The sequence below is a fragment of the Mus pahari genome, chromosome 21 (genome assembly GCF_900095145.1).
Source record: "Mus pahari chromosome 21, PAHARI_EIJ_v1.1, whole genome shotgun sequence".
NCBI classification, from domain to species: Eukaryota; Metazoa; Chordata; class Mammalia; order Rodentia; family Muridae; genus Mus; species Mus pahari.
This window is the reverse complement of record NC_034610.1, coordinates 46,838,070-46,849,869: the sequence shown is the minus strand read 5'-3', so window position 1 is coordinate 46,849,869 and position 11,800 is coordinate 46,838,070. Positions and strand designations below refer to the sequence as shown.

General features: G+C 43.2%; 1 protein-coding gene across 1 annotated transcript; it reads left to right on the top strand.

Annotated features, from left to right (window-relative positions):
* Nucleotides 1–702: 702 nt before the first annotated feature.
* LOC110338301 (trace amine-associated receptor 6) lies at nucleotides 703–1,740 on the top strand. The gene has a single exon (XM_021221614.1). It carries the CDS (start codon nucleotides 703–705, stop codon nucleotides 1,738–1,740), a length of 1,038 nt encoding a protein of 345 aa, XP_021077273.1.
* The last annotated feature ends 10,060 nt before the right edge of the window (nucleotides 1,741–11,800 follow it).

Here is an 11,800-nt window from a genome sequence, read left to right as displayed (position 1 = left end):
AAACCTTGTAGCTCCATCATAGATTTTTTTTTTTTTAAAACCCCAGGAAGGCGACTAGCTTATGACTGAGAAGGAAGACCCTGTTCAGGTCTGTAAGCAAAGGAAAGAGAATTATTTGACCTAAGACACTTGATAGTAATTAACGCAGAAGAGACTTGTTTTGTTGACCAACTTTGCTAATCACCCCTGTTGAATATAATCTTATTGGTTCACACCTTGCCCTACTGGGATTCTGAAAAAGGGTTCTCCCTTCGGTGATGTCTATTTAACTGGAGGACGTCTAGGCAGTAAAGCATGTCACATGGGCGTAAACCTATAGGTGACCCGTCAACTCTACAGCTGCAGCCACTCGTCCTGACTGCTGCCAGAAGAACACAGAGGTAAAAATAAAATATAAAGACATATTTAGGAATCAGAGAAAACTTGACCAATTAAGAAAACGAGTCATCTGCTCATTAAAATTCATTCCCAATTATTTTGGACCATATAGCATTTATTGGATTTTTTTTACAGAGAATATTTGAAAATTGTCAGAAGGATTAAAAATAAAAAATTATATTAGACCTAATATCTCACAATAACCTCTGTCATCCTGTCGGATTGATGTGAACCTCTTCCCCGTACAGTATTGAAAATTAGAATTCTTGAATCTCGAGACCCGAATTCAATCACAGGCCTTCTGCCCGTGCAAATAGCGGCAACATGGGCAGTAACTCGTCTCCGCCCTCCACCCTGCAGTTCTGCTATGAGAACGTGACCGGGTCTTGTGTGAAAACCCCCTACTCTCCTGGGTCGAGGGTCATCCTCTATGCAGTCTTCGGCATTGGGGCTGTGCTGGCAGTGTGTGGAAACCTCCTGGTGATGGTATCCATCCTCCATTTCAAGCAGCTGCACTCTCCCACCAATTTCCTCATTGCATCCTTGGCCTGTGCCGACTTCGGCGTGGGCATCTCTGTGATGCCCTTCAGCATGGTCAGGTCCATCGAGAGCTGCTGGTACTTCGGGAGAAGCTTCTGCACTTTCCACACCTGCTGTGACGTGGCGTTTTGTTACTCTTCTCTCTTCCACCTGAGCTTCATCTCCATCGACAGGTACATCGCTGTCACGGACCCTCTGGTCTATCCCACCAAGTTCACGGTGTCTGTGTCGGGAATTTGCATCAGCATCTCCTGGATTCTGCCCCTGGTGTACAGCGGCGCTGTGTTCTACACAGGGGTTTATGATGACGGCCTGGAGGAATTATCCAGTGCCCTCAACTGCATAGGGGGATGTCAGGTAGTTGTGAATCAGAACTGGGTGCTGATAGATTTTCTTTCCTTCTTAATACCTACACTGATTATGATCATTCTGTATGGTAATATTTTTCTGGTAGCTAGACAACAGGCTAAAAAGATAGAAAATATTGGGAGCAAAACGGAATCCTCTTCTGAGAGTTACAAAGCCAGAGTGGCAAGAAGAGAAAGAAAGGCAGCCAAAACCCTGGGAATCACTGTGGTAGCATTCATGATATCATGGTTGCCCTACAGCATTGACTCATTAGTTGATGCTTTTATGGGCTTCATCACCCCTGCCTACATTTATGAAATCTGTGTTTGGTGTGCTTATTACAACTCAGCCGTGAACCCTCTGATCTACGCTTTATTTTATCCGTGGTTTAAGAAAGCTATTAAGGTTATTATGAGTGGTCAGGTGTTCAAGAACAGCTCAGCCACTATGAACTTGTTCTCTGAGCAAATATAAGCAACAGCAGAGAGTCGCATGCAGGTACCTTTAATTCCCAAGTGAACTGAGTGTTTAAAGGCCTCAGCAAACCCTTAATGGAGAAGAACAGTGGCTGGCTGCTCACATCACAGACAATGAATTAGCATTTTCCACTCTTATTTGGGTGAGCACCTTGCTACCATTTCACTGGGGAAAACAAAAAATAAAAAAACAAAACAAAACAAAAAAGGAACTTGACCAATAAATGTTAAGTCCTTATTTTTCTTCTCAGAGCTGAACAAGCCACACGCCTTTCATTTAGTTCCCTCCGTCTATTCCCTCTCTAATCCACTCATTTCCCTTTATCCTGCTATCTTCTCCTGAAGCCCCCCAGATACCTTCGAGACTCTTTTTCTTTACAAGGCTTCTGGTTGACCCAAGCCTGCTAAACATTTCATTTCGTGCATGAACTAGCTCCCCCGAGTTCCCAATTTCCTTTGACCTCTCAAAGACAACATACAAAAGGAGGTTCTTTGGCAAATTTAATCAAGTCAGAGAGATCCCAGGGCGGAGGGAGGCAGTTTGCAAACGGACCCCACCTTGACCAGGCTGTTATTGCTCTCCTCCTGTATCATGATTTCCTGAGAGAAGGCACTGTGATTATATGTGATTATGTGGCTGCTCCCTTGGCTGGGAATGGGGTACACGTGACACATGGAACCCTGCATCACACTGGCCTGTTTATGTGCATGGAATATTACCTGTTCATTAGGGAGATTCTTTCAAGTGAAGTCCTTCGTCTTCTTTAATAAAGTCGAGTTACAATGAAGACTTTGTGAGTTTCAGTAAGTATGTAGAATTAGCAGCAAGCATTCAAATAATTCATTGATTTACTTTTTAAAAAAATAATCAAACATGAACTTTGTGTCTAACACCATAGTGGAATCCATGCTCTATGCCATTGGAACAGGGAATAGCATCCCCCATTTGTAAGCCATGACTCTTGTAAGAAGCAAAGTTCCAAATATTTTTTTTAAATAAATAAGCTCAAACTCTTTTCTCTGAAATACATAAAAATGTAGTAGTCTACAGTCTACAAAACAAGAGAAAAATTGTTGCTTGCTATACACCTGACACAGAACTGATGACACCCCAACTATATAAAGAAATAAAAAACACAAATACTAGAAAACTAGACACACCAGTCAAGAAATGGACTAATGAAAGAGGCAGATGACTCTCAAAAGATGAAGTGCAAGTGGTCAAAAAAAAATGTATATATATATATATATATATATATATATATATATATATATATATATTGTCTTAGTCAGGGTTTCTATTCCTGCACAAACTTCAGCATCCTTATCCAAGTTATATTTGAAATGCAAATATAACTTACTTTGAGATTCATTCCACCTTGCCCCACCCAGAATAACTAAAACTAAGANTATATATATATATATATATATATATATATATATATATATCAGCATATATATAGATATATAACTATATAAATATTATATATATATATATATTTCAGCATCCTTATCCAAGTTATATTTGAAATGCAAATATAACTTACTTTGAGATTCATTCCACCTTGCCCCACCCAGAATAACTAAAACTAAGACCAGAGACAGCTGTTTACCTTGGTGAGACTATAAAGAAATGGTAACTCTTCACACAATGCTGCAGGAGGACAAACTAGTCTAGCCACAATGGGAATGAGTGTGGAGATTTCTGAAGCAGCAGAGGCAGACTCTCTCTCTCTCTCTCTCTCTCTCTCTCTCTCTCTGTCTGTGTGTGTGTGTGTGTGTGTGTGTACATCTGGGTGCATCAAAGCACTTTGACTCAGCATCCCACAGTCATATGTTTACTGCAACATTGTTTACAGTAACCAAGTTATAGACTCAGCCTACCTACCATCAGACAAATGGATAACGAAAATTTTTATATATGCCTGTGATGGTTTGTATATGCTTGCCCTAGGGAGTGGCACTGTTAGGAGATGTGGCCTTGTTGTTGTGGCCTTGTCACTGTGGGCATGGGCTTAAGACCCTCATCCTAGCTGCCTGGAAGTTCCACTAGCAGCCTTTGGATGAAGATGTATAATTCTCAGCTCTCCTACACCATGCCTGCCTGGACATTGCTATGCTCCCACCTTGATGGTAATGGACTGAACCGCTAAACCTGTAAGCCAGCCCCAATTAAATGTTGTCCTTTATAAGTCTTGCCATGGCCATGGTGTCTGTTCACAGCAGTAAAACCCTAACTAATACAGAAGTTGGTACCAGGGACTGGGGGATTGCTGTGACAGGCCTGACCCTGCTTTTGCTTGGAAGAATGTGGATTTTGGGACTTTGGATTTGGAAAGTTAGTGGAATGCTTTAAATGGGGCTTAATGGGCTATACTAGTAGTGTAGGACCCCTGAAAACGGGGAGATCCTTGCTCTAGTCTCGGAATGGCACAGACCCCCAAGAACTCGCAAGAGACTGTTCTTGATGCAAAACACATGAGGCTTTATTCCAGAGCTCTGGGGACTACTCGACTGGTATCCCACACAGGAGGTAGAGTCGACCCTGAAGGGGAGAGGGGCCCTTCTTTTTATGGACCCTCAAGGGGGAAGAAGGGAGGAGGGAATAGGGGATTTCCAAATCACATGGCCCTGGGCCATCAATCTAACAAGCTTTAACTTCCTGATTCGAGGTGATTTACAAAGAATGGGTATGGGAGGGGTGAGGGGTTGGAGTCCCGCACAGGAGCAGGTTGCCAGGGAAGTTTTTCACCTGTAGCCTAGGAACCAAAACCCACAAATTCTTGGCAAAAAGCTATACCATTCGGCAAATGCATGAGTTCACAAAACAGTCAGGACCTGGGCAAACACAAATTCAATGAGTATTCAAACTGTACAAATGGTTCTAAGCTACTGGGGCGTAATCAACTTTTACCCTTCACCAGCAATGGATTCTATTTCATCCATCCGGGGTTTTTATGATTTCTTTTGTTCTGTCAAAGCCTTTCAGTAGGGATATGGAAGACAGGGTTACTGAGAGTGATTTTAATTGTGCAGACCTGGTCACAGCGGTTTCAATATATGGCCTAGAGACTGTTTTTGTGGTATTTTGGTGAAGAACGTGGCTACTTTTGGCCTTGTCTGAAGAGTCTGCCTGAGGCTAAGCTGAAGAGACTCAGATTAGTTACACTGACAGACAGAAGTCTCAGACACACCCATCACAGACTTTTTCCTCTGGTTAAGTCTTGTGAAGAGCATTTTAAACAAGTATAGAAGGCTGAGAAAGGAAAAATACAAAATATTTGGCTCAAACATTAAGGGCGCACCAGGAAGTGAAATGGAGCTGAATCCTGTGTTCAAGGATATTGAGTTAAGGGAGCAGTGACCTTGGGGCAAAATCCAACCCAGCTAAATTTAGGTCCACGCACAATAGTACAAGTCTTTAATCCCAGGAGGCAAAGACAAGCAGATCTCTCTAAATTCAAGGTCAGCCTGAGACAGAGCAAGTTCGAGGTGAAGAAAAACTTAAATCTAGACTTGATGGACCACACCTTTAATCCCAGTATTTAGGAGACAGGCATGCATAAATTCTGAGTTTAAAGTCAGTCTACAGAGCAAGTTGCAGGAAAGCCAAGCTTAGGCAGTGAAGTAGTTGGAAAACAGAAAGCTGGTGATAATGTGATAGAACAAGGGGGCCACGTTCCAGTTCCTACAAGCAGCAGAACTCCACAGCTTCAGCCATGTGTCTCTGGCTTTCTAGTTCAGAGGAGGAGACTACTGGGACAATTGATGCTGGTTAGATGGAGCTAAGAAAGTAGTGGTGATTAAGAAGAGACCAGCATCACTAAGGTGAAATGGTCTGGGAAGTGTTTTCTGAGAGCACAGAGAATCTGTGTTCCAGAGACAGCCAAGGTTGTACCTCATGCTGCAGCTGGACTTGGTAGTGTATAAGAGTCACCCAGGTTTGGAAGGCATGAAGGGGTCATGAAGAGCAGCTGAGGCTCAGCACTGTGAGAGGCCATGGAAGGCCATTGGTGAAGGTGCAGCCTCAGTTGTAGTTGATGGCCCAGGACTGAGGGGTCATGCAAAGGATTTGAGGCTTGGCACCATGAAGAGAGCCTATGAGAGGCTTATTGGTGAAGCCTAGCTGCAGCAGAAGACCCCAGTGAATGGAAGATGATAGTACCATAGGATGATCACCAAGAACAGCAGCAGCAGTGGAGTGGATCAACCTGAGCTTAGAGTGCTACAGAGGGCAGAGCTGGCGAAGTGATGCTGTAGAATCCCCGAAAATGGGGAGATTCTTGCTCTAGTCTTGGAATGACACAGACCCCCCAGGAACTCACAAGAGACTGTTGATGCAACACACACACAAGGCTTTATTCCAGAGCTCTGAGGATGACTCCTATCCCACGCAGGGGGTAGAGTCGACCCCGAAAGGGAGAGGGACCCTTCTTTTTATGGACCCTCAAGGGGGAAGAAGGAAGGAGGGAATAGGGGATTTCCAAATCACATGGCCTTAGGCCATCAATCTAACAAGTTTTAGCTTCCTGATTTGAGATGATTTACAAAGAATGGATATAGGAGGGGTGAGGGGTTGGAGTCTTGTGCAGGAGCAGGTTACCAGGTAAGTTTTTCACCTGTAGCCTAGCAACCAAGACCCACACATTCTTGGCAAAAAGCTACAACAATCGGCAAACGCATGAGTTCACACAACAATCAGGGCCTGCGCAAGCACAAATTCAAAAAGTACAAATGTTTCTAAGCTACTGGGGCGCAATGAACTTTTTCCCTTCACCAGCAATAGAATCTATTTCATCAATTTAGGATTTTAATGATTTCTTTCAATTTGTCAAAGCCTTACAGTGCCTTTTGGAGAAGCCCAGAAGATCATCTGTGGACAGATACTAAAACATGAGCCTGTAACACTGAAGTTGCCTTGGAAACCCCAAGATATTCACGATGCTAGAGCCATGGGCTATCTGCTGAGGAAAGCTATTAACAGGGAGTGGAATGAAATGTGTTATAGGCAGCAAAGACAAAAAGAAAAGGAGTTGAAGATCTGAAGATGCCATGGAGATGCAGAGTATGGGGTTTGCCTGGCTGGTTTCCTGTCTTGCTTTGGGGATTACAGTTAAGTGATTGGATGGATCTCAGAAGAGACTTTGAACTTGGGGCTTTTAACATTGCTGAGACTGCTATAGGCTATGGGGACTTTTGAAGTTGGACTAAATGTATTTTTACATTATGCTATGTTTAGGAATGGCCTTCATAGATCCATATGTTTGGACAAGTCTATGGGGGCCAGGGAGTGGAATGTGATGGTTTGTATATGCTTGGCCTAGGGAGTGCACTATTAGGAGATGTGGTCTTGTTGGAGTAGGTGTGTCACTGTGGATGTGGGCTTTAAGACCCTCATCCTAGCTGCCTGGAAGTCAGTCTTCCACTAGCAGCTTCCAGATGAAGATGTAGAACTCTCAGCTCCTCCTGCATCATGCCTGCCTAGATGTTGCCATGCTCCCACCTTGATGATGATGGACTGACCCTCTGAACCTGTAAGCCAGCCCCAATTAAATGTCGTCCTTTATAAGACTTGCCTTGGTCATGGTGTCTATTCACAGCAGTAAAACCCTAAGACAATGCCCAATGGAGTTTTATTCAATTGAAAAGAATTTAATTGGAACATCTGCCAGAACATTGATTCAACCAAAGGTCATTATGTTAAGTGAAAAACTCAAGCTCAGAAAGACAAATATATTTCCTCTCATTTCTAGATCCTAGATTTCACATAGATATAGAAAACCACATAGACAAACATAAATAATGTACATGTCTACATATATATGGCATGAAAATAGAAATGAGATTAGGGTATTAGTGGGAAGAGGATAAAGGGAAGGCTATTGGGAGATGAATATGGTTGAAAAATGTCATATTTGAATGAAATGTCATTGTGGAACTATTATGATATATAACCAAGATTTAACAATGAAAAATTAAGCAATAAATAAAAGCAAGAAGAAATTCAAGACAAACAAGAAGAAATACTACAAAGGAGTGCAATTAATTAATTCTATACATAAAAGAACATGTGAGTCTATCATGCTAATGGTTTTTAAAATCATTTTTAGGTATTCTCACATTGAACATATATATTCACTGCCCCCACAAAACACACATAATATATTCATAATACCCAGCATCCTGTTCTGGAGCCTTCCTAAAGTCCTAAGACCAATTACAGGTCTAGGAAGCAATGATACCAATCAGGCATAGGTTAGACATAGCTGAAGCCAAAAAGAAGTACCTCCACAGCCTAGCTTGGAAAGGCCTAGTTCTGACTGGTTCCTGGGAAGCCCTGCGATGCTGGAGCGCTCTCCTGGCAGATACCCTCACATGACCAACTAAAGCGAGCTTGGACCTCACCCCTCATTCCTTCAACCAGATGCTTCCTTCACGCTTCCCTGGTATCGCTCAGCCAGAAGCCAAGCAGACCGCGCCACCTAGTGGCCTGGGAGAGAGGGCGAGCAAGTGACATCGTGCACAGCCGCATCTCCCCACTTTGCTCTATTTAATGAATGGCAGGTTACAGTATCAGGATTTTAAGTATGACAGAAACTGACATACACACACTAGCAGTCATTTCTATAAAAATGTTGTTGAAATACGGTATAACAGAGGGAGAAAAAAAATCTAGCCTCAGAGTGTGTAGCACCTTCCAAGGGGTAACTCAGATATGAAGGAGTTGGAAGAGCAGCTCTGCTTCTCCATCCAAATTGAGTATGTCTAAAGATGCTTCTGCAACTTTCTAATGATGTCAGACACCCGCTGCTCCATCCTCCTAACATGGGCTCTCCGTGGAGCCCCAAGCCTTCAGTGCCACGTTGAAATTGCTGAGTGGGGCATGGCTGCTTCGTTGAGCAACTACTGGGTCCTCAGCCTCCCCGGGATGCAGATACTTATTGTTGAACTACTTAAACCCATCCTGTAAATCGATCCATTACATCCTCCTCTCTCCTTCCCTCCCTTTCTCTATATTTACAAAATATCGTAAATCAATAAAAATCACAGTCATTTTCAGTGAAATCTCTAAGACGTTACTACCCTGTACTCCAAAAAGAAGGCCCTGAGGGTCTAGACAGGAAAAGATACATGATCTAGACCTTAGGGACAAGTGGGATTTGGACCTAGGTCTCTCAGACCCTACTCCTGACTCACCCTGATTCCCCCAGAGCAGCCTGCAAGGATGGAAACCATGCTGACTAACCCTTAGGAACAACAGAACTGCAGGTTCTAAGTCCTGGAACCTTGCTGTGTGGCGTACCCATAGAAGAACCTCTGGTTTGGCCAGTCGTGGGAAGATCATGTTGATGACGATTCAAATTATAGGAAATAAATTCAAATCTACTTAGGGACTGAAATTTTCAGCCCTGTTTATCAAGGTTAAAATTTTAACAAACAAAAAACTGTAAGAGAAGAAACGTTGAACCCTAGCTTGCCAGAGGATGAGGCACCGACCACAGGTCCCCGGAAGGCTAGGAATTCACTAGCCAGAAGCAGCTTGAGGTAGTAGAGAATGTGACAGTGACAGATGGGTTTGCCCATGCTCATCACATGGGTGAATAGTGGTGATTCATTCCATTGGCTACCCTTGAAATTCAGTTCCAGCTTTGGTTTTATCTTCCCTTTTGTGTTCAAAGTAGAAAATAGAGGCAACACTGTTAGCAAGTTAGCATTCGTTCTAGGCCCTGCCCAACGGTTACCTAGCAACAGCCAGGTAGGCCTGACTTGCTATAAAAAGGACTGTTTGCCCCCCTCTCTCTAACCCTTTTCTCCCTCTCTCACCCCTTCCCTCTCCTCCTCCCTCTCCACATGTTCCTCGATAGCCTCTTCTCGACTTTTTCTTCTCTCTCTCTCTCTGTCTTTCTCTGCCCCCCCCTCTTTCTCTGCCTCTATCCCTTTCTCAACTCCCTTTCCCATGCCCTAAATAAACTTCATTCTATACTAGACACATCCCACGGCGTGGTCACTGCAAGCTTATATAAAGAATTAGATGCAAAGACGAGAAGAAATCTGTACAGCTCACAACCTGCCATTCCTGACACTTGTAGTTACTCCTGAGTCTAGCCCATCCAAGCCGACTAAACCTCCCATGCATCTATGCTGTCTGATGAATACCTGGCCTTCTTGGAAAGCTTCTCCCTTGATAATGCCTGGGGGAATCTCTTCTCTTCTCTTCTCTTCTCTTCTCTTCTCTTCTCTTCTCTTCTCTTCTCTTCTCTTCTCTTCTCTTCTCTCCTCTCCTCTCCTCTCCTCCCCTCCCCTCCTTTTGGTTTGTGTCATGCAAGTGCTGCAGGAATGCGGTAGCTGTACATTTATATCACTCTTCCCTCCTGTGTCTTCTTCCTCTGAGACCCTGGATGGAAAACCCAGTACTTCTGCTGGGACCACCTGTTTTGATGATGGAAGACAGACATGAAAGACGTGAGCTGAGCCATGTATCAGTCTATGACTTCCTTCGTTAACTTCCTGTTTGAGGATGGCAAATGCCATGCCCCATAAGGCTTTGGTCTGGACAAGTCATACAACCAAACCCAGCATGAGCGAATCCGAGACTATTGCTCAGAGGAGGGAGGGGGAGAGAACCATGGGAGGGAGAATAAGATAGAGGCTGGGGAGTGGAGGGGGGGACTCACAGGGGGGGGAGCATGTCACTGGGGTTCAGGACTGACACTGAGGTGATGAGTCCCTTCTTTAGTTGTTTGAAGCTCCTCTCATGTGTATGAGCACACACACACACACACACACACACATATATATATATATATATATATATCATTTACTCACCCATACCTGGGTGAGTTATTTCATGGGTTTAGCTTAGCTGAAGGAAGCAATATAAGTAAATTGAGATAACTACTGGGTAGGGTCATACAAAACAAGTACAATTCGCCTAAAAAATTTAGACTATATCTTGAAAATTCTTTTCTATTCTTTTCTATTCTTTTATATAAATGTCATGTATATGTCATTTATATGTGTGCATGTAAGTCTCACATGTGTATAGGTTGCCCAAGGAGGCCACTGGATGGATTCCTTGGAGGTAGAGTTAATAAGCAGCTGCCTAATGTGGGTGTCAGGAATTGTACTTGGGTCTTCTGCAAGAGCAACAAGTGTTCTTAACCACTGGGCCATCTCTTCAGCACCTAGCCCTAGACTGTATTGATGTTTTGTGGGACACATGAACATAACACACACACACACACACACACACACACAATATAAGCAAACACATATACACACATGCACACACACAATGTAAACAACACATGCCCACACATGCACATACACAATGCAAGCAAGCATATACACACACATGTAGCACACACACATAATGTAAGCAACCACATGCATACCATGTACACAAGCAACACAAGCAAGCACACAGATAACATAAGTAAGCACATGCATACAAATACATACGTACTGTGTAAGCAAGCACATAAACACATAATGTAAACAAGCACACACACACAATGTAAGCAAGTGCACACACACACATGCACACACACACACACACACAAACACACAATTGCCACCACGGTTGTACTTTTGACCTCTTCTTCAATGGGATGCTCTTGATGAAGAAAAGCTCAACTTGGGTACCACTGGTTGAGGCGGTATTAGTGGTGATATTTGATTGGTTACCCTCTGTTCACATCTGAACTCAAAGCTACTGTGTTAGGAAGAGAGCCTGGAATTCATGTTTGAATAGGAGTCTTATATGGTGAAGAGTAACCGACCTTTCTACCAGTGAACCATACCTGAAGTTTTCTCTATCCCATTTTTTAATATGAGAAGAACCCGCGGTGATCTTAGCACTTGCTGTGGTATGTGTTACAAAGAGAAATCAGCACTCTTACATCCCAGTATAGCTGTTTGCTGATGCATAGCAATTTCACTAAGCCATTGCTGCTTTGAATTTTAATAATTTAATTACACCTGCTGGCAAAGCTTATTTGGTAGTTTCACACAGTTATATTACAGAGGTGGCTATTTCCAAGGTATTTTAAAGATGT

Coding starts and splice junctions, on each gene's coding strand:
- LOC110338301 (XM_021221614.1), top strand. CDS start 703: ATGGGCAGTAACTCGTCTCCGCCCTCCACCCTGCAGTTCTGCTATGAG.